The sequence below is a fragment of the Ovis canadensis genome, chromosome 25 (genome assembly GCF_042477335.2).
Source record: "Ovis canadensis isolate MfBH-ARS-UI-01 breed Bighorn chromosome 25, ARS-UI_OviCan_v2, whole genome shotgun sequence".
NCBI lineage: Eukaryota > Metazoa > Chordata > Mammalia > Artiodactyla > Bovidae > Ovis > Ovis canadensis.
Window position 1 is genome coordinate 60,161,705 of NC_091269.1, and position 22,593 is coordinate 60,184,297.

Below are 22,593 nucleotides of genomic sequence, written 5' to 3' on the forward strand. Positions count from 1 at the left end.
AATGAACCAAAACATGAAAGTGTACTCAATGATGATGGAGAATGGAGTACAGGCGATAGAGGAGTGAATGAAAAATCAATAAGAAGGGCCTAGAGGGTGCGTGAATATGTGGAGACCAAACAACTCACTCTTAAGTAAGAAGAAGTAACCACAGAAATTTAGAAACCATTTTGAAATGAATGGAGATGAAAACACAACATAGCAAAACCTATGGCGTCCAACATGCTTAGAGAGAAAGGCACCGCTGTAAACGTCCACATCAGAAAGCAATGAAGGTGTCAAATCAAAAACCCATGAAGCTAGAAAAAGAGACAAAGAGAGTTTCACCCTCCATGAAACTAGAAAAAGAACAAACCAAGCTCAAGTCAAACAAGCAGAAGGAAATAATGAAGATTGGAAATGAGCAAAACAAAGACGAGAAAAACAGAGAAAATCAATAAAACAAAAGTGTGGTTCTCGGAAAAGATGACCCTATCCAACAAAATTTAACTAGACTGACCAAGAAAAAGTAAGCAAAACTTAACTTTCTAAAACCAAGGATGAAAAGGGCCAACCTTATAGAGATAAAAAAGATTACAAGGGAATAATATGAACAATCTTATGCCAACAAATTAGACAGCTTAGATGAAAAGAAAAACTCCTAGAAAGATATAAGTATCAAAACTGATTTAAGAAGAAACTGAAAATCTAAACAAACCTTTAACATAAGACTAAGTTAATAATTTAAACATCCCCCCAAATGTTTCAATAATGACTTCTACTAATCATTTAAAGGATGAATATCAGGCAGTTTCACTGGTGAATTCTACCAAACACTTCAAATGTTAATACCAATTATTCACAAGCCCTTCCAAAAAGCACAAGAGGAGCAAATGATTCCCAATTCCAGTATTCCTCTGATATTGATAACAAAAACAGAGACACAGCAGAAAAAAAAATAACTATAGACCAACGTTCCTTGTGAATACAGATATGAAAATACTCAATAAAACAGTAGCAAAATACAAGCTAAATGCTCACCAGTTGACGAGTGGATAAACCAAATATGGCATAATCACACTATGGACTGGTGGTTCAGTGCCAAAGAATCCACCTGCCAATGCAGGAGACACAGGTTGGATTTCTGGGTTAGGAAGATCCCCTGGAGGAGGAAATGGCAACCCACTCCAGTATTCTTGTCTGAAAAAATCTCACGCACGGAGGAGCCTTGTGGGCTACAGTCCATGGCGTGGCAGAGTCGGACTCCACTGAGCGAATGATCTCACACGCACGGACTATACCCAGCCATAAAAAGGAATGTAGTGGTAAGATGCTGCAACGTGGCTGAACCTTGAGAAGATCATGCTAAGTTAAAGACGCCAATCACAAAAGGCCATATATTGTCCAAAGGTGTGCTGTTAAGTGGTTGCCAGGGGCTGCAGGATAAGCAGGAGGGCTGTCTTAGGAATGGGAAGTGACTGCTAATGGGCAAGGGGTTTCTTTCTGGGGCAATAAAACTGCTCAAAAACCGGATTATGGTGATGGTTGCATAACTCTAGATATATTAAAAAATATATAGAGCTTTGCATGCTAAATAAATGCATTCTATGATATTTGAAATATATCTCAAAAAAGATGTTTAAAAGAGTCAGGTGATGGGTGTTTGGAGGAAGAGCCCAGCAAAAGGTCTAATTCAGGCAGGGTGCGCATGAGCTACATAGCTGGGTTGGGGCAGGTGTGATAAGGAGAACTATTTAGGGGTTCACTTTACTTGGATGCTCCCCATTTGGGGTCCAGGATTCCTGAAAGAGCATCCCTTTATGGTGCAAGAACCTACAAACAAAGAGGATGGGAATACATACATTAGGCATTTTTTTTTTTTTTTTTTGCCCTCTCCCTCCAGGAATTTAGGACTCGAGCTCTCTGGGAGGCTTGCTGCCCTAATGGCCAAGGTCAAGCACTTCAAGCCCCTCCAGGACTGGCTCCTCTCCAGGCCATAAGTCCACCCTCCAACCCCAGTAACAGCCGTGTTGCCCGTGGCTGTGTGCTGGTTAAACAGACCTGCTCATAAACTCTGACCGCTGACTGTCCTTGCCATCTCTCCTTCACCCCTAGATGAGTGCTGGCTGAGCCCCTCTCCAAGCAGGTAGGAAAAGGCATTTGACCTTCTTGTGCCCCACTGCTAAGAGCACAGAGCAGTTCCGAGTTTCCTCAAAAAATCCTCTAAGGTTCAAGCTGAGAGGGACCTTGGAGATCACCCAGTTTTTCCTCCTTCCCTCTTTGAAGATGAGGAAGCTGAGGCTCGGAGTGGTAACTCAGTTTGAGAAGGGTAGTACTAGGGTTGTCGTCCAGCCTTCTGACAACCCTAGAGGTTGGCATGCCTGTGGCCATTTACAGGTGAAGATGCAGAGGCTCAGAGAGGTGAGAAGTGGCCTGGGGTACTTGGCTGGGAAATGGCACCAAATAGTCCACCAGAACCTGCTTCCCTTTTTGAGAAACCCACAGGCCTGCTACCCCAGGACATCGGAATGGGGAAGAGGTAACGAATGGGGACACTTCTTGGAAAGCAACTGTGACCCCTGCAAGCCCTGAGCTACAGATTAGGAGGCCTCCAGGCTCTGGGCTTCAAGCACAAGTCTGCAGCGCGAGGCTGGAACATTCTGACATACCCAACCCCCCTCACATCCATCCTCTTCAGCTCATCACATCCTTAAGGTCGAGTGAGGCTGCAGGGCTCTCTCGCCTGGGTTCTGCCAGCCCTCCCAGAGGAGAGAAAAGACAGAGCCTGTCCTGCCTTCCCACCAGGGGGCTTCACTTGGTGAAGGGACAGGTTCTGCAAACTGACACGCAAATACTTACTGTGATAGGTGTTCTAGAGGAAAGGAAGGGATGGTATGTGAGCAAACGCCAGGGGTCAGAGAGGGCCTCTCAGGAAAACGTGACACTGAGCTCACAGTGGGTGCCACTGGAGTCCCTTGAGCGTTTCTGAGCAAGGGGCAACGGGACCCGGAGGGCCGCTGGAGCAGGTGCTGGCTGCAGCTGGAGGACGGACTGGAATGGGGAGGGTCCAAGCAGAAAGACCGGGAGACCACTCTAGTGGTTGGGCAGCAGGCTGGTGGCTGGACCCGGGGAGCTGGCACGGACAGAGACAAGTAGAGAACCTCAGACGGGTTTTGGAAATGGAACTGGCAGAACCTGGCGTGGGCAGATTTGAGGAGGAAAACGGGAGTGTTTAGGTCTAGCCTGATCAGCTTTGGCCACTCTCTAGGCCAGGAGACAACCAGAGGAAGCGTCGAGTGAGTCTGGTGCTCAAAGAGAGGCCTGGGCGGAATACTCACTGTGATTCTGAGAAGGTTGCCAGCAAGAGGGCCGAGCGGATGGGGGCAGAAGTGAGCCCAACAGCGTCTGCTTGTGCAGGAGCCTGGAGCAGCGGCAGAGAAGGAGCGGCTGGGAAGCTGCCCTGCTGGAGGAGCCTCGACCTGACCCACCTCCGCAGGCCTGGGAAGCCCTTCCCTAGGATGGCTGTTGCTCTGGCTGCTTGTCCTGAGACAACTCGGGCATCAGCCCTCCCAGAGCACGCAGGCCTGCTGCTCGCCCCACGTCTCTTCTCAGCCAGTAGCATCACCTTCTGCTGCCTGGGTCTCTGCTTCGTCAGGCTGTGAACACAGTGAGGGTGGATGCTGTACCCTCCCTAGCTCTTTATCTTCATGCCAGGCACTAGGCCTGGTGTGGAGCGAGTGCCGCAAGTGATGCCAGGCACTAGGCCTGGTGTGGAGCGAGTGCCGCGAGTGATCGTTAAATGAACTGCCCGAGGCTGCCTATTTAGCAATCTTGGAAGAGTTTGTGGGAAATGGAACCGTCTCAAGAAAGTGGGCTCACAGGTTGTACAGACGTTTATGGAGGAGGACCAGTTCTATCACCCCCAACCCTGGGATGGCAGTCCCTCCCTCCAGGTCAGCAAGGGGCACCTCTGCCCAGCTTGAACTCTGCTCAGCCGCAGCATTCCTGCCCCGCCCGCTGGCCTCTGTGCCCTGGCCACCAGACAGCCAGACACGTCCTTGGAGATCAGGAAACGGACAAGGAGTCCATGTCAACGCCTCACTCTCGCTCGGAGAGCTACACCAGGTGCGGCTGGACTCTCCCCGGCGGGCTGCCCCCGGGACCCTGGGCGTCAGGAGATGGAAGCAGGCGCAGGTGAGCACAGCTGTCTCCCTGTTCCTGCCGCACCCACTGCTCTCCTGCCAGCTTCTCCGCCAAGTGCAGGGCCAGACCACAGAGGCGACAAGGCGACTGTCAGCTGGCGGCACAGACCCGCGCCAACCAGGCACTAGGCAGAATGAAACGGACTGGGCTCGTGGGGCAGGGCTTCAGAGCCGCTTCCAGGTGTGGGCCACCTTCCTAGGGCTTGACTGAAGGCATCGTGAGAAGGCTCGGTGTCTGCAGGGGCCAGGGAGGCCCAGGCTGTGTGGCGGGGGGAGGTTGGAAAGGTGCTGGGGAGGGGTGTCAGGGAACAGCAGCAAGGCTAAGAAGCTGGGCTTTCTTTTGTAGGCACTGTGAGGCCAAGACATGGTGTGAGGAGGGGCGTGAGGTGGCAGGGGCCAGGCACAGGCTTGGGCAGGGGACTAGAGGACGCAGGGATGCCCTTGGGATGACCTGAGAAAGCCAGTGCAGTGGAGATGATGGGGGTCTGCACAAGCAGTTCAGTGGCCTTGGGGGCGGGGATGCGGTCACAGCCCTGGGCAGGATCTCAGGAGCTGTCAGCCTTCGGTCACCGGAAATGACCCTGGGCAGGGCTGAGAGCCAGGAAACCGGGAGAAGGGGCTCCAGCCGGGGCTCTGGATCTGCAGGCTGGGAGCTGGGCACTGCACAGGTGAGGGGCAGAGGACCTGGGGGCCCTTTCCTTAAAGGCGATCACAGCCACTGGGACCTGGGGTGAGATGTGTGGGAGAGACTCACTGCGGAGTCAGAGGGCGAAACAGGATTCACAGCCAAGCTTGGCGAATGGGTGGGCGAACAGCCGGCCAGGAGAGGGAGGAAGGCCCAGGCAGGCACAGGCTGGGAGGAGGGGCGCGGGGCAGGCTCTCGGCGCTTGGAGTCGTGGTGCTGTTCTCTAGGTCCAGCACTAGCGTGGGGTTGCAGGTAAGTGCAGGAGGGCAGAACGAGGCAGGGCCAGCAAACCGTTCCCGGGGGGGCGTGGTGGTGGCCGAGGGAAAGAGAGGGGGGCTGGGCCTCTGGAGCACCTCAGGGAAAGAGGCTTACACACAAAAGTGTCCTGACAGAGATGGAGGGCGGGCTCACAGGCCGACAGAAGGAGTCAGTGGAAGGAGGCGTGAGGGTGCTGGGGACAGAGGACGCAACGGGGGCAAGGTTCCCGAAGACAGGAGGGCGCCCAGTGCTGGGCCAGCGGGAAATGTGGCGGGCAGAGCAGCAGTGGGGGCAGCCAGCAGGCCTCGAAGGCCTCAGGACCCCGTCTGCCCTCGCCCCTCCCCAGCCTTGGGCAACAGCTGCCTCAGCGCTGCTCCAAGCCCTGGCCTTGGGTCCCAGTGCAGAGCTGAAGAAAATGAAGCCTGCCACCGCACAGACCCACCACAGAGCTCAATACAGCAGAAGCGTCTAGAGCTGTCGTCCAAAAACAGTGAAATGAGATGATGTCCTGAGAGTTCAGAGCAAGCTTGTTCACCCCTGCTTACTGAAGTCTACGGGGTCGCTGCAAGTCGGACATAACTGAGGGGCTTCGCTTTCTCTTTTCACTTTCATGCATTGGAGAAGGAAATGGCAACCCACTGCAGCGTTCTTGCCTGGAGAATCCCAGGAATGGGGGAGCCTGGTGGGCTGCCGTCTATGGGGTCGCACTGAGTCGGACACGACTGAAGCGACTTGGCAGCAGCAGCAACCCTTCTCTGCACAGCAGACCCTGCTCGCTGACGTTTGGGCTTCTGCAGAAGCACCAGGGACCAAGGACTGCTCCAATTGTATATGGAGAGATGTATGACAGAGGCTTTGCAGAGAGACACAGAGAATTCACAGCCAAACTCAGCGTATATGTAGGAGACTAGCCGGCCAGGGGAGGTAAGAACGACCAGTCAGGCACAGTTCGGGAGGAGGGGCGCGAAGTATGATAGCATCTGCGTATGACAGTGAACGGATTTATATTGTGGCACATTGTGCCCCCAAAAGTGTCTACAGTAATCCCTCCCCAGGTCCAGGATGCCCCCCACCCCCGCAACTCCACCACCAGCAGGAGCGAAGGTGTCCTCTGGAGAGAGTGCCAGGCTTTGGATTTTAAAGACATTAAGCCCAGATCCACTACGGTGATTCTGGCACGTGCTATATTTTTGCCGCCCTCTTTATGCAATTCACTACTTGAGCCTGCCGATTTTATCAAGCACACTCCTGCTCAGAGACAACATGGTCAAATATCCCGCTGTAAAAGTCTGATTCAGAAATATCCAAGAATGAAATCGATAACAACATCTGTTGTCTTGGGGAAATGTATACCAATGACTAATGGATTCTCTTTTGATCTTAAAGTAAACACACACACTTTTCTAGTCTGGAAAGTCAGAAAGCTTCTTCACAGGTAGCTTGTAACAGCTACACAACACGCACACACCTACATACACACCCCCTTAAAACAGATGGACTGGGTCCCCGCTATGGCAACTGAATCACAGGCCGAAGAAGGGTTTCTCAAGGTGTGTACAAAGATACAGATGCCACGAGATGCTCTGCAGAAGGCAGGTTCCCTGGGCAAAGGTTTGAAGACCGTGTCTGTTAACATTCTCCACCTGATTTGGAGATGCACATTTGCACCAATTAATATGTGGAAAGTTCTGAAGTCTTGCAGGGAAAAGCCTCCCAAAGTTTAATAACTCATGATTTCTAAGGTTGCGACCAAAGAAACCTTGCTCCCCTGTTTATAGTAGAACCCATTTGGAACAACGATCCAAACTGTCTCCTGCCCAGCCAGACGGGTCACATGGGTCCAAATTTGTTAAATGAGGCAACAACATTTAAACATTTGGAGATTTTTACATTAAAAAACCACATGTTGGGACTCCCCTATGGTCCAGTGGCTAAGACTCCGCGTTCCCCGTGCACGAGGCCTGGGTTCGATGCCCTGGTCAGGGAACTAGCCCCCACATGGCACATGGAAAGATCCCACATGCTGCAACGAGGATGCAAGATTCCACACCTTGACCAAGAGCCAGTGCAGCCAAACAAATACTTTTCTTACAAAAGCCACAAATGTCTCCGTTTCCAGGCCCTCCTTCCTGCCTGCCAGTGGCTGCCTGTCTTCTCTGGACAGGGCAGGTGCACTCTGGCACCCTTGTGCTGCCCTGCCCCTCCCACTCTAGGACTGTCCAGCTTTGCTGCTTTAGGCAGGCTTCAGGACTTTGTGAGTGATTCACACTGGGTCCCTGCTCCCAGGCTGCACCGGCCAGCTCTGTCTTAGGATGGGTTGGGAGGATGGGAGCAAAGTGGGAAACACACTTGCACCAGGCCTGTTTCTCACATGGACTGTGCAACCTGGGGTCCATAGTCCCAGAAGACAGCCCCAGAAGCAGACCCTCTTACTGCTCCCTTCTGGGGTTACTAGTTGAGTAAGTACCTTCCCTAACCCAGCCCTGGCAAATCCACCTTTGCTTCTAGGATTTAAGCTCCACCTCCCAACAGGATTTACTGAGAAGTGGTCCAGAAAGACCAAAGCTGCTCTAGGCCCCTATTGAAATCCTTGCTGCTCTGCTCTGGGCTCTGGCCTGACCTCAGTCAGCAGGAGCCAGACCCTGCCCTCTGAATCCTACGAATCCTACGAATCCTACGGAGGCGCTGGTTACTGCAGCAGCCAAGATACACTTGTCCTCCATCTATTCCTTCCAAACACAAACTAACTTTGATTTTCTCGTTAAAATCAAAGTTAGGAAAACTGTTGCTCTAGGGCAATGAGGACCATGAAACTCGTCTTATTTCATTTGAGCTGCACAAAAGCTCAACCACAGATATTATCTTATGGCCAGATTAACTGGGCTCTTTCTCCCTTTGCTCTATCTGATGTTTACGTGTAGGGCCCTATTTGGTTTTGTTATATTTACTTCTCATGTTAAAAACGACCTCAAACTCTTTGTGAACAAACCAATACATTTGTGCCATCTTTATCATCACCTGGACAAGAGTTCTTCAAGCTGCTTGACATATTCCAACCTTTCTTTATCAGGATCCAGAATATACTTTTCAAAGAACCAGAACCTGGAGCCCATCTGGTAAAGCCGGCACCCACCTTATAGTTTACAGACAAGACTTTCCAGACTCACCTTGTCACGCCAGTCACTTAGGGAAGCCCTTAAACACACAGCCTTGCAGACCCCTCCCCAGAGCCTATCCAGGAAGTAGGTCAGAGTGAGGCTAGGCAATCTGCATGTTTAATAAGCGAGGGACAGGTGGGTTTTAGGTTCCCACGAGCTTGGGAGGCGCTGCGGTAAAGGGTTGCATTATCTTGTTTCTGGCAATCAACAGGGATAGTTTCAGCCAGTCAAGGGTTAAGTTAGAAGGGCCACTGCCCAGAGGAGGCCGGACCTCCGCAGCCGCCAACGTCCTCGGCGCGTTTCTCGGCTTGGAACCCTCTCCAAGCCCGCTGCGTTCCACAAGCAGCTCCCCGCGACTTTTGGAAAACTCTGAGTCAGGGCCCTTGGGTCCAAGTTTGTGACAGAGGCGGGCGAGGAGAATGAATGGCCCCGCTCCGAGGCGGTTAAGCCGCAGAGGCGGCGACGGGAGCAAACCAGGCTCTCTGCAAAGGACCTGCGGGCGGGGCCGGGAGCCAAGGGCTCCGCCGACCCAGCCTTGGACTTGGCGGACCAGCAGCCGGCGCTCACCGTCCGCGCCGGACCCCTTAGGGCGGGCTTTCCCCTCCTCTCGGCTCCCTTTCTACCCCGGGATGGGACCCTAACCTCCAGCCGGGCTCCGCCGAGCAAGAGGAGCCTCTGGACGCGCGCTCCGAAGTTCGGACACCGGGGAAAGTTGCAGCCACATCTGAGCCCTTTCCACGGCGGAAGCAGGTGTCGGGCGGCCCGGGGGAATCCTGCGGACGAATCCCCGAGGCGGGCCCGGGCAGCTTCCAGTGGCTGCAGGAGGGAACCGGCGGCGCGCGCCCCTCGCCTGGGCGCCTAAGTCCCGAGTCCGCGGCGCACGTGCACGCCCGGGAGTTACCTTTGGGCGCTCGCAGGTGTCCCCTCCAGTCTTTGCAGCAACACAGCCCCATAGCCGCCGCCTGCGCCCGCGGCTCAGCTTCGCTGCCTGGCGCGCCGCCTGCTGCCCGCACCCCCGGAGCAGGGTGGCCGATGTCCGGCTGGCGGACGGTGCCCAGCCCGGCACGGGGCCACAGACCCGGCCGCTCCGTCTCCCTTACGCTTCGTGCCGGTCCCGCTCCGCGGTATCCCGGCCTCCGGGCAGACCCTGCTAATCAATAGGAGAATGCGCAGATCGCGCCAGCCGCGGGGCCGGCCCGCTTTTATCTCCGCGCGCCGGGGCGGCCCCTACGCCGGCTCCCTGCCCTCGCGGGCGCCCTCCCCACGGCCCGTTACTCTCCCGGGGCGCCGGGCTGTGCGCTCGCGAGGGGCCGCCAGGGGGTGCTGTGCGAGCCGGCGCGGCCTGCGGCTCCCTCCTCTACCCGCAGGGAACCCGGGACGGGTGGTGGGCGATGCAGGCAGACCGGAAGGAAAGGTCCCCTCGCGCTGCAAGGGCGGCGCCAGCCCTCCCCCAGCATCCTCCGAGAGGTCATCTCGTGGTGACTTGGGACGCGTCTACAAGGGCCACCCTGCTCTCGGGTTCCCAGCTCGCCTGCACTCTATAACTGAGGAATTGAAGCTTCTCCCAAACCTGGCTGGGCTATCCATGGACTGTGACTCTGGATAAGTCACTTCCCCTCTGAGACCGGTCTCCTGAGCACAAATTAAAGGTTTGATGGTGTCAAGTTACTCAAACACTCTGTGCTCAGTTTCCTCATCTATCAGATAGGAAAAATAATAGAAATGCTTCGAGGGATCCTTGCGAAGATTTAATGCATAATCGCTAAAATGCTCTAGGACACATCCGGCGTTTTGTGAAGTGCTATGTAAGTGGGATGGAGAAGGAAATGGCAACCCGCTCCAGTATTCTTGCCTGGAGAATTCCCTGGACAGAGAAGCCCAGTGGGCTACAGTCCATGGAGTCGCAAAGAGTGGGCAAGTGGCACTCGTAAGTGGGCACTATCATCAAGTGCTGGTGAGGGCTTGCTTGGTGCCATCACTCTGGAAGGTAACACTCGACGTGCACATTAAAACTAAAAATGCTCAGACCCTGGGACCAAGCAAGAAATCAGCCCACACTCTCAGGATAACCTATACCAGGCTTTTCACTGCAGCCCTGTTTGTAACTGCAAAAAATTGCAACCAAAAAGATGTTCGTCAGTAAAGGGATGATCAAATACACTTGCATTTCCATAAATGCTATCAAGGGAGGGAGCTGCAGCTGGATGTTGAAGATCTATGGATTCGTAGTCCTTACCTAAAACACACACCTTCAGAACATTATTCCACTGTACAGCGCCCATTCCATGCCAGGCACTGCTCTAGACACTTGGGCCAGGAAAAATACTTGGGAAGAAAACAAAATAATCAAGTGGTTCCCTCCAGGGAAAGAGCAAGAGATGGGAACGGACTGAAAGTGGGTGTCAAGGGAATCTGGCATTCTTATAGTGGTCTAATTTTTTAAAAGGAAGGCGTATTCATATATTATTGTAGAATTGAAGTCGAATGAGAAGAATTATCTGGCACAGAGATGGATTCTTAATATTAGATTCCCTCTCACCCATCCAGTTCCTAGGTTCTGTTCCTGCCCCTGAAACAGGGCTATGGTCAACCTCTGATGGCCTCTGCTCGACTGGGATTTTCTCCTTCCCTCCCTACCTCACCCCATCTTGAGAAAATAGACACAGTCTGTAAGAGAGCAGTGGCAAGGCCAGGCCTAAGGCAGAGGCTGCCTAGAGCATGGAGCAGAAGAATTAATTGTTGGGGGCGGGGGGAGGCAAGGGAAGAGAGGAAAGAATGACTTGGAATAGGGGAGAGGTTTTCCCAGGAGTTAAGTCTCATTCAAAGGAGAGATTAACAGCAGTGGGACAGATTTCTGCCTCCCTCTCTAACTCTCCAGAAAGACCCGGGTGAGGCTTCTTCAGGGAGAGAGGAGCGCTGTCCTGCACTAGATCCGGAAAGAAAGATGTTTTCATTTCATGACATGAAGGCGGGGGTTACAAAGAGGGAGTAACTGAGAAAAAACAGAGAGACCTGACTTCTGGTTGTTGCCAAGTCATTTTAAACAGTTTTAGCACCAGGCAAGATCACTTAGTCACAGCGGGCTTAATGAGGCCCCAGGAATTCCAAGCTAGAGCTTCCTGCATTCAGGGAGAGCATGTGCGGGGAGCGAGCCCCCGGGTGATTGTCCAACAGCCAAGTACTACATTTGGAAAGCAAGATTTAAAAGAAAACATCACAGCAGCCATTGTGGGCTGCTTGTTTATCTTTCTAAGAGGAAGTAGCAAAGCAGGATCATTTCGAATGAACCTATTATAGAGGGTCAGCATCCCCATTGAACCGTTCAAATATATTTTGGGATACTCAACTTTTCAAATATATTTTGGGATACTCAACTTTTCAAAGTGGCTTTAAATATCAACTCCCAGGACAGTTTATGAGACAGAACGCAAGGCAAGAGTTTATAATATTACTGCCTTTGGTTTCACACACTTTTATTGTCCTGATTATATACTGTCTTTTTATAGTTTTCTAGTTGTGTGTCTATTTCTCAAGAGGGAAGGAAAATAACATTAACAATGTGTTTAACTATGTGTTTTCCACCAGGCAACTCATATGTGCTATTATCTCAATTAATCACAGGACTACCCCATAAGGCACCATTAGATTCAATTTACTGAGGAAGAAACGAAAGTTCAGGAAGGTAAACAGACTTGCCCAAGACCAATGAAATGACAAGTGTCAGAATCAGGATGGATGGATGGATGGATGGGTAGATAGACAGGTGGGTGGGTTGAGTAGGTGAATGAGTGGATAGATGGATGAGTGGGTGAGTGGGTGGGTAGGTGGGTAGGTTGGTGGGTGGGGGGGAGGTGGATGGGTGAGGGGGTGGGGGGGTGGGTGGGTGGGTAGGCTGGTGGGTGAGGGGTGTGGATGGGTGGGGGGTGGATGGGTGGGGGGGGTGGGTGGGGGGGGGTGGGGGGGGTGGGTGAGTGGGTGGGTGGGTGGATAGATAAATCGGAGAATGGCATTTACCCCACCAGGCATAGAGTCATGGGTTGCAATTGCAAAAGCACGTACTGAGCACAGAATTCACCTGAAAAATTAAACTCTGAACAAAGCCCCTGAATTGATAATGACCCCAGACCATCTTGAACTGAGTCAAAACCTCAGGATCACTCGGTGCTCCAAGGCTCCAGCCAAGCTCAAGCCACCAGACTCTACAAAACTGAGCAGGGAGCTGGGCCCTGAGACATATTCCTAAGTTGCAAGGCCAACATCCGAGACGCCATGGGAAAGCAGAGCCTGAACCAGGGGGTGGGCATCCAGCGAGGACGATGGGCTCTGGGAGGAGGGCTGGACACCAGCTTTGCAGGACGACGATTCTGCGGGGCTACCCCTACCCACCCAGGCCTCCACTTCCTGCTGCTTTAGTCAATTTCTCTGAAAGACTCAAAGTTTGGTGGTGAGAATATGGGTTTATTTTTAAGGAGGCTGCTGCTGCTGCTGGAATCTTGGCCCTCTAGAACCTGACTGTCAGATGTGTGCAGGCCATTCAAGAACTAACTTAGGAGACTCAGGGCCTGACCTTTCTGCCCCTCTGCAGGAGGGTGGTTTCCCCTCCCAGCTCATACCCAAGGTAACCCCAGGGTGCCATCTCAAGATGGGGGCTCAGCCCTGGGCAGCTCAGGGCAGAGCAGCAATGGGGACATGGCATCGCCATCGTGGACGTGGCTTTGTAGGGCTACTGTGATCATTCTTTCATTCATTTATTCACCCAGGTACCAAATGATGGCTGAGCACAGCTGAACGCCCGAGCAGAGCCCAGGCCTGAGCTCTGGGGGTGCCAGGAGGACCCCTGGGGGCTCCGGGGGAGACAGGGCCCAGTCTACACAGGGTGGTCAGAGAGGCTCTCCAGAGGAGCGGTCTCTGAGATGACAGCTGAGATGCGATGAGGAGTCTAGCACCTTGGGGGTGGCGTGGGAATGGTCCTCCAATGAGCAAGCAGTGTTATCACATGAAGAAACAGGGCATTTAGGGTATGATGCGGTCTGTGATTCTGACTGATCAGCCTGGTGCTGGGGTGAAGGGGGGACGAGAAGGGCGAGACCAGAGCAGGGAGAAAGCCGGCATAAGGCAGACGAGAGATGCAGAGGAGACGGAGATCAAGCTGAGCTGTATACTAGCAAGGTAGCCCCCAGCAATGCACACCCCCAGACCTCACACCCTGTGTGCCCCTGTCTCCTGGAATCTGGGCCGCCCCACGGCTTGCCTTAACTAACAAGGTGACAGAAGTAAGTGGCCCTGGGCCAGCCCTGGGCCTAAATTCTAAGAAGCTTGCTAGCTTCCACCGTTGTCGTCCAGGGAGAGCAGTGGGACTCTCCTGATCCTGCCACGCTCCGGGAAGCTGGACCCAACCAGGTCAGGCTACGCGAGTGGGGCCACTCTGGAGGTGCGTCCTCCAACTGACACAAGTGGAGCAGAGGCGAGCTCTCCGTGCCGAGCCCTGCCCATGCTGTAGAACAAGAGCAAATGAACGTCTAAGTCACTAAGGTTGGGGGTAGTTTATGAGGCACTAACACAATGAGACCTGGGGGCTGGGGGTGAAACATCATCCTGATGGCCAACGCTGCCTGGCTAAGAGCACGGCAGTCCACGGAAACTCAGAGCAGCCCCGTGTGTCCCCTACCGTCATCATTTCCACGTTACAGAGGAGAGCTGAGGCACAGGGAGGTGAGGTAACTCCATAGCTGATTAGTGGCCGAGCTGGGATCAGAACCCAGCCTGTCTTGTTTTGGAGCCTCTGTTCTTAACTCTGTGGTAGATATTTTAAAGGGAGAAGGAGCAGAGTTGGGACGCAGGCCCCACAGGTCTAAGGCACGTCCATAGGCGAGACTTAGGGTGAAAAAGGTAGCCCTTGGGGAGTCCTGGAGGGCATCAGAGGGCATCCGTCAGTCAGGCCGTGTGAGGCTCACTGCTGTCTTAGCTTTCCAGGGTAATGTCTGTTCCCTGGTGGCCTCCCTGATAGCTCAGTTGGTAAAGAAACCGCCTGCAATATAAGAGACCTGGGTTCGATCCCTCGGTTGGGAAGATCCCCCAGAGAAAGGAAAGGTACCCTCTCCAGGACTCTGGCCTGGAGATTTCCATGGACTATATTGTCCATGCGGTCACAAAGAGTCGGACATGACTGAGCGGCTTTTTCACTTTCACTGTTAGCCTTGACACCTGATCAGAGGGGGCTTCCTGAAGATAAAAGCACTTTGTACAATGCTTATTACAAATCTGCCCCTACGGCTGGCGGTATCTCATTTAATTTTCACAGCAGCCTCATGATGGTGACATGTCATAACGCTCACGTTAGAGGTGAGAAGATGGACACCTGCCCAGGTTATATGAGCTCTCAAAGTCACAGAGCTGGAGGGTGGGAGAGCCTGTCCTTGAATCTGGGCTGACCTGGACTGACCACCACAGGACACCTTTTAACAGCCAGCCCCCTGCCTCCGGCTTTTTGGCCTGTGTTCCCCTCTCTCATCTTCTCCTCCTATCATGGTTCTGATCTGATAGAAATTTGGCCCAAATCCAATGTGCATATGCCATCTCACGGATGTTGTGGAATTGGAAGGGACTTCATCCATTCTAATACAGCCTTCTCATTACCATGGGAAATGAGAAGTCCAGAGATGCTAGGTCCACTCCTCATAAGCATTTCTTCAGGGCCTATGATGTGCCGGGCACTAAAGCTGAATTAGTGGCAAGTCAGGGCTTTCCCCATTCAGCCTCAGTTTTTGCTTCGAAACAGATGTAGAAATATGATAAGCAGAAAACAGGCCTCCCCTACAATCTCTCAAAATAAATGTTGTGTGCTATTACCTCAGTACACGGAAGCCAACTGATTTGGATTTAACTATGGATGCTTTCAAGTTGTGGTGCTGGAAAAGACTCTTGAGAGTCCCTTGGGCTGCAAGGAGATCAAACCAGTCAATCCTAAAGGAAATCAACCCTGAATACTCATTGGAAGGACTAATGCTGAAGCTGAAGCTCCAATACTTTGGCCACCTGATGAGAAGAGCTGACTCACTGGGAAAAACCCTGATGCTGGGAAAGATTGAAGGCAAAACAAGAAGAGGGCAGCAGAGGATGAGATGGTTGGACAGCATCACCGATTCAATGGACATGAACTTGGGCAAACTCCAGGAGAGGGTGAGGGACAGGGAGGCCTGGCACGCTGTAGTCCGTGAGGTCACAAACAGTCCAAGTGACTTAGCAACTGAACAACAGCAGCGATTAGGTTAAACATGTTAACTAACTCCCTCCGATACCCGCATTATCCCTCATCAACAGCACTGGTGTTATTCACCTTACAGACTCATTGGTCTGGGTTCTTTTCTTTCTTTAATGAAGAATGTCATTCTGGGGAAGACAGAGTTTATTTGAAGCAAGCCCACTCTGCTTTGTGCTAGAAAAGGCTGTGGATTCCATATGGATTGGTATGTCTTTTCCTTTCTCTTAATGAGACTTAAGTCCGTTTCTCTTCTTCCTTTGGCTACCAGGATGCTCAGGGAAATTTTAAAGTTCAATTTTGGCAAGTATGAAGGCCCCACAGTAGGTTTTCACGTTTATGTTTTTGTTTCCTGATTTTACTTTTCTACTTTTATTTGCATTTTCTCAGGTCCTTAATTTATAAATTTATTACTATTTTGTTACTTCATTTCAAGTGTTCTCATTAGAAGCCATTTCAAAGCCTTTGTGGAATAACATGAGTATAAGTTAATAAGTGAAAGTAATACACTGCAGCCATGAAATTAAAAGACGCTTACTCCTTGGAAGAAAAGTTATGACCAACCTAGACAGCATATTCAAAAGCAGAGCCCTTACTTTGCCGACTAAGGTCCATCTAGTCAAGGCTATGGTTTTTCCAGTAGTCATGTATGGATGTGAGAGTTGGACTGTGAAGAAGGCTGAGCACCGAAGAATTGATGCTTTTGACCTGTGGTGTTGGAGAAGACTCTTGAGAGTCCCTTGGGCTGCAAGGAGGTCCAACCAGTCCATTCTGAAGGAGATCAACCCTGTGATTTCTTTGGAAGGAATGATGCTAAAGCTGAAACTCCAGTACTTTGGCCACCTCATGCGAAGAGTTGACTCATTGGAAAAGACTCTGATGCTGTGAGGGATGGGGCGCAGGAGGAGAAGGGGACGACAGAGGATGAGATGGCTAGATGGCATCACGGACTCGATGGACATGAGTCTGAGTGAACTCCGGGAGTTGGTGATGGACAGGGAGGCCTGGTGTGCTGCGATTCATGGGGTCGCAAAGAGTCGGACACGACTGAGCGACTGAACTGAACTGAACTGAATACATTCTATTTTAAACAAGGAATTAAACTTTTTTTAAGGGGCAGATGATAAATGTATTTAAACTTTGTCACGTTATCTCCATAGCAGCTACTCAACTCTGCCCTGACAGCAGGAAATCAGTCATGGACAATACAGAAACACATGGGTGTGGCTGTGTTTCAATAAAACTTTATTCACAAAAGCAGGTGGTGAGCCATATTTGGCCCATGGGCTTTATGCACTTTGCCCTCTGTTCAGAAGAATTTTAGAGCACTGGGAAGTTGTTTCCTCTTGACGTGGGAAGTACTTGGCTTAGAAAAAAAGTGAATTCCCATCTCTAAGAGGTGGGGATTCTGTCCAAGATGTCTAGTTTCCGCTTCTGGGTGACAGATTAGGGAAATGCAGCTGCACAAACTGTCTGGACAGCTGCTCTCAGGAGAGGCCCGCAGTGCCCAGGAAGGGCCAGTGTCTGACACGGTGGGATTTGAAGTCTGCCAGCCAGAGCCTATCCTCCTGCACATTTGCTGTGCCCAGCGCTCAGGGAGGAGGGGGCCCTGAGGGCAGGGCCCCAGAGCTCCATGGCCAGCTGGTTCCCCAGCTCTGGCCAATGGGCCTTCAGCTGCTGCAGACGTTGTTCATGGAAGGAATGTGTCTGCAGCTCCAAATTCTCACAGAGAAAGACAAGGGGCATGGTTGGGGAGAAATTCCTGGGCTACATTTTTCTTGCTGTTCATGTGGCCTGAAGCCATTGAACTTGGCCAGACTGCCCAAGAGGAATTTTACAAAGCTCATTGTCTTTCCCGGAGTCTCACCCGCAGCCCTGCTCCCACCTGCTCTTTCTGCTTTTCTTTCTTTACTCCCCCAGCCTCAGGAGAAATGCAGCATGGGAAAGAGCAGGAGCCCACAGACATGGTCCTGGGGGCTTTTGTTTCCTGTCCAGGTAGACCAGCTGCAGCAGCCGCTGCAGGGAGCAGGGGCCGGGGGGCACTTTCTGGCAGCTGTGATGGCGTCAGACCTTTCCATGGGCTACGGCGCAGAGGTGGTCTCAGCTGTTTCACCAGGAGTCACCAAGTGGGATACTTCCTTCAGTAATAAGAGCCACATGAATTGAGCACCTGCTGTGTGCTAAGCACTGAGCATTCTACATATATTAAGCCATACTCCACCAGAACACTATTAAAACTCCCATTTTACTGATGGGGAAACTGAGGCACAGAACTGCTAAGTGATTTACGTGGGATCCCACAGCTAGTAAGTGGAAGAGACAGGATTTGAACTGAGGAGCCTCAGTTCAATCCCCTCAGCTCGTCATTCCATTACAGATACTGCCCTGTAGCCATTACAGATAATGGCTAGTCTCCACAGTATTGGCAAAAATCCAGCTGACAAAGCATTTGCATAGGTGGGGTCTGTGCACCTTTGAAGACTCCCAGTATCCCCGCTCGCCCCTCTGCCATAAGCATGGCCCACCTGCCATTTGGTCCGCTTAGCTCAGGGCGGGGCGCTGTAACCTGGGGGTCTGTGCACCTTTGAAGACTCCCAGTATCCCCGCTCGCCTCTCTGCCATAAGCATGGCCCACCTGCCGTTCAGTCCGCTTAGCTCAGGGCAGGGCGCTATAACCTGGGGGTTAGTCAGTCCCCCCTGTGTAGGCACCACTGCTGCTGCAGATACTGACTGTGCAAGGGAGTGACCTCAGTTACCTGGTGACGCTCTGAATGCTTGGAGTGCACCAGCCCCAAGGATTGGTGATTTGAACACACTGTATGTCACAGACACAACCCTTAGACTGAGTGTAGAAAACCCCATGTTAGAGGCAAGGAAACCGCAGGTTAATCAGAAATTGATGCTGGCCAACATTACGCAACAACCACAAGTCTCAGAGTCTTAACCCTATAAACAGACACTTTTGTGCTGGGGTTACCGCGTCAAGTAGGTCAGCGTGAAGTGCGGGAATGAACCAGAGGGCTCCGCTCCAGGCAGTCACGCAGGCACTCAGGCTCCTTCCAGGACCCCAAGTCCTCCCCCTGGATCCTGTCTATCAGAGGAGGAAGGAGGGAACACGGAGCTCTCAGGGGATTTTACGGGCTGCGAGCAGACTGCACCCAGACTCCCACCCACATTCCACTGTCCAGAGTTCAGTCATGTGACCTGTCTTACTGCGGGGGAGGCTGAAAAGCTGCATGGCCACGGGAAAATGAGTTTGACTGCCACCCTGGGGCTCAAAGAGGTGAGGTACCTTGAGGGGCAGCTGGGCCATTTGGTGCGCGAGCCTGTGTTTGGCCTCTGTAGTGCCTTGACTGAAACGGAATTGAACTCCACCCTTCAAAGACCCTCAGTCTTTCAGTGGGGCACTGGATGGGGCTGAAGGTGCTGAAGGGCTGTGAGGATTAACTGAGGCATTGAGAGAAGAGATCATCGGAGTGAGTACGTGCCCCGCAGACTTCCCTGTCATAGTGCAGAACTGTAGCCAGGACTGCTGGGCAAGGGGAGGGGAGATGGTAGGGCTGGACTGGGAGAATCTCAGCGCAGAGGAGAGAAGTGGGATGACCCTGTCCACAGAGGGGTTCAAGTACTTCTGCTCGCTGCTGCCACCTAGCCGTGGAAAGAGGAAGGGCAGCACAGCCTGGCTTCCCGATTCTGCTTCCGGTGGGTAAGCTCCCAGGCCACTTCTCTCCCATCCTGACGACCATCAGGTTTCTTAGCAGAAGCTGGCCTTGGCGATGTGTCTAAAGCATAGGTGCCAGGATGGGTGAAGCCCCTGTTTCCCAAGATTTTGCTGTGGAAATAGCAACTTCTCCAGGGTGTTCTGCTCAGGCCTCAGCATTCCCCTCAATTGGAGGACTCCCCGCCTGCTAAGGCAGGACCCCTACGGTATACTCGGTGGATAAAGAATCTGCCTGCAATGCAGGAGACACGGGAGGCACGGGTTCGGTTCCTGGGTTGAGAAGACATCCTGCAGAAGGAAATGGCAACCCAGTCCAGCATTCTTGACTGACAAATCCCATGGACGGGGGGCCTGCCAGGCTCCAGTCCAAAGGGCCACAAAGAGTTGGAACTGACTAAAGGCCAAGCACCAGGGTGTGACTATGGCTTTTCTGGCCGAGTGCTACCACAGGGCTGCCCCCGGACGGTGGGCATGGGGCAGGCCCCTCCCAAGCAGGCCTTGGTGGTGGCAATGAGATTATAGCTGTGTGGGAATGGATTGCTGGGCATCACGGAAATATCCCCAAGGGGGTATAGAGGGTCTGCAAGTCTCTCCAGGGACACACAGCACCTCTGTAACATGACCTGCGTGGGGAGAGAGTGCAGAAGCTAGCGTATTCCGCTCTGTCAGATCACACACAGACACAATTTCCAGGGCAAGTTGGCCTCAGATAACCTGATCAGACCAGCTCTAGTATCAAGGACCACCATTTTCATCTCCCTGGTTACAGTCCCAGGGGGAGCTCACTAACACCAAAGTCTCTGTTTCCATAGCAGCAGCATCCTTCCCACAGCCAGGCCTTAGTGCACTCAACAGGTCTCCTGACCACCAAACCACAAGAAGCACTCTTCAGACTATGGACTCCAACCCAATAAGGGGTCATGAAATCAACTCAAGGGGTCTTGGCCTGTAGGTTTAAAACCGAGATAGACACACAGAGTGCAAAGTGCCAGCTGCACGGCATATGGAAACAGTGCTGTCCCGTGAGACCCTTGCTTCCTGTGTGCCTGCGCTCTCACAGGTGGGATGTAATGGTTCTCGTTGTAATAAAAACAAATGTAAAAACACAGTGGTGAGGTAGCCATCTCATTCCTTCCAGAAAGCCTGGGCTCTTTGTGTAACTTAGTCCACACATTTCTCTTCCGCCCCATTTCTCCCCACGGATCCCACTTCTGAGGCATGCCAAAGAAGCGCAGGATTTTTGCCAAAAGCCACTTAAGATACAAAACAGGACCCACCACTACTGGGCACAAAAGGGCCCCGGTCGAGCACTGATCCCAGGACGCTGGGTGCCTACTTGTCTTGTATTTGCATCTCTAAGAAGGCCACTTAAGTGACCCTTCACAGAACAAAGAAGGACAGCTTCTCTCAATTTAAAAGAAAAGAAAACCCGCCAGGCTGCACATTCCTTCCTTGGAGGCTCCTGCGCAGCGGGCTGGTCTGACAGCACCTGGTCCTGACCCATCTGGTGGGTTGCTCGTTCCCTCTCCAGCATCATTCCTGAGGCAGCTATTTGTGGAGAGCCACTCTGTGCCAGACACGGGAAACCACAGACCCGAGCCCCCTGCCCGACTCAGCCCGGCCTGCGTGCGTGTGTGTGTGTGTGTGTGCGTGTGTGTGTGAGTGCGTGTGTGTGTGTGAGCGTGTGTGTGTGTGAGCGTGTGTGTGTGTGAGTGTGTGTGTGAGTGCGTGTGTGTGTGTGAGTGCGTGTGTGTGTGAGCGTGTGTGTGTGTGAGCGTGTGTGTGTGTGAGTGTGTGTGTGAGTGCGTGTGTGTGTGAGTGCGTGTGTGTGAGTGCGTGTGTGTGTGTGAGAGAGAGAGATGAAGACAGCGGCTCCTAGAGCACAGCACCGCCCGCTGCAGGTGTGTTCCGGGGCCCACCTGCTCCAGCACTGCCGTGGGCGGTCAGAAAAGGCCCAGCTCTCCAGGATGCCCGGATTCTCATCGCTCCTGCCGGGGGGTGGGAGGGGCTGGGTGATGTACCGCTGCACCCCGCATCCCTGCCAAGGCCCATCGGGGTCATCTCTGTCACCACCCAATGAGGCTCAGGAGATGAGGTGACTGTTCAAGGCCAGTGCACAGCGGGAAGGAGCCATTCCTCTCCCGGGAGTCCTCTGGGGCTCCTGGGGCTCTGCTCTTCCCACTGGACCGCTGGCAGCATTTGCAAGTGACCAGGCAGTGCCACAGGTAGAGCAAATGATGGGCCATAGCTGGGGCAGCAGGCTGCTCAGAGGGAGGGGCTGTGCAGGAGGATGGGGACCCTCCAGGCAGGAGGGGACGGAGGTGAGGCGGGCCTTCGGGGGTGGGGGCCTTAAGAACATAGGCTGAACTCTCCTGGCCAGTGAAAGTCCTGCTGCCAAACCATTGCTCTGGCCACCTGGCTCCGAACTGCATGGCTGTCCCAGTTTGCCAGGGCTACTGTCAACAGTTAGCACTAACTGGGTGGCTTACAACAACAGAAGTCTGTCCCTTAGCGTTCGGGAGGCCGGAAGTCCACAGTGGAGGGGCTGGCAGGGCCGTGCTCCCCGCTGCAGGCCCTGGGGAAGGCTGTCCGAGCCTCCCTGCTAGTTCTGGCGGTGTGGGGAATCCTTGGCCTTCCTTGGCCTGCAGCTGCATCGCTCCAGTCTCTGCCTCCTCCTCACATGACCGCCCCTGTGAGTGCGTGTGGGTCCAGACTTCTTCTCATAAGGACGCGCCATTCAATTTAGGACGCACCCTATTCCAGATCTCATCTTAACTAACTGCACTGGCAAATAAGGCTACATTCCAAGACTTCTGCCGGACGCGAATTTCAGGACAACGACGACCTCTCTAATGACCTCCCTGCTTTCCCAGCCACAGCCTCCCAGGCTGTTTCCTCTAATGCAAGCCTGCAGAAAAGCATCAGGGGCAGCTGTGCCCTTGGGACCCAGGAAGGTGTCACTGACTTGGAGAAGAACTTCCAAATCTGGTGGGGTGTTTTATTTAGTGATTATAACTCCAGTTTTTAACATTCTGGAATTCCAGAATAGTGGGATTTTAAAACACACTGGACTACAGGTATTTTGTGATATGTTTTTTAAAAATCGGAATCATTTACACTTGGGGAACTATTTTAACAGAAGTTTGGATCCTGTAAGGAAAACTTATTTAGAAAGTGGTTTTCTATTCCTCCACAATCCACAGGGGGAAAAGAACCAAGGCGCCTCTATCACAACATAAATCCTTATTCTGTTTCAAAGACTTTCTAAACCAGTGGCCTCCAAGTACAGCTGTTCCCTGTGACCCATCCACCAGACCCATGGGGTCACCTAC

General features: G+C 52.7%; 1 protein-coding gene across 12 annotated transcripts in view; it reads right to left on the reverse strand.

The window, feature by feature from the left end:
• Positions 1-22,593, reverse strand: part of ARHGAP22 (Rho GTPase activating protein 22) — a 181,490-nt gene that overhangs the window by 70,017 nt on the left and 88,880 nt on the right. For 2 of the 12 annotated variants that reach the window (XM_069572446.1, XM_069572445.1), the window contains exon 1: positions 9,184-9,492. The exons of the other annotated variants lie outside the window; for them this stretch is intronic. In XM_069572446.1, the coding sequence (XP_069428547.1) occupies positions 9,184-9,235 (52 nt within the window). In that variant the 5' untranslated portion in view covers positions 9,236-9,492. Of the gene's footprint in view, positions 1-9,183; positions 9,493-22,593 lie in introns of those variants that run through there. 12 annotated transcript variants of the gene reach the window in all.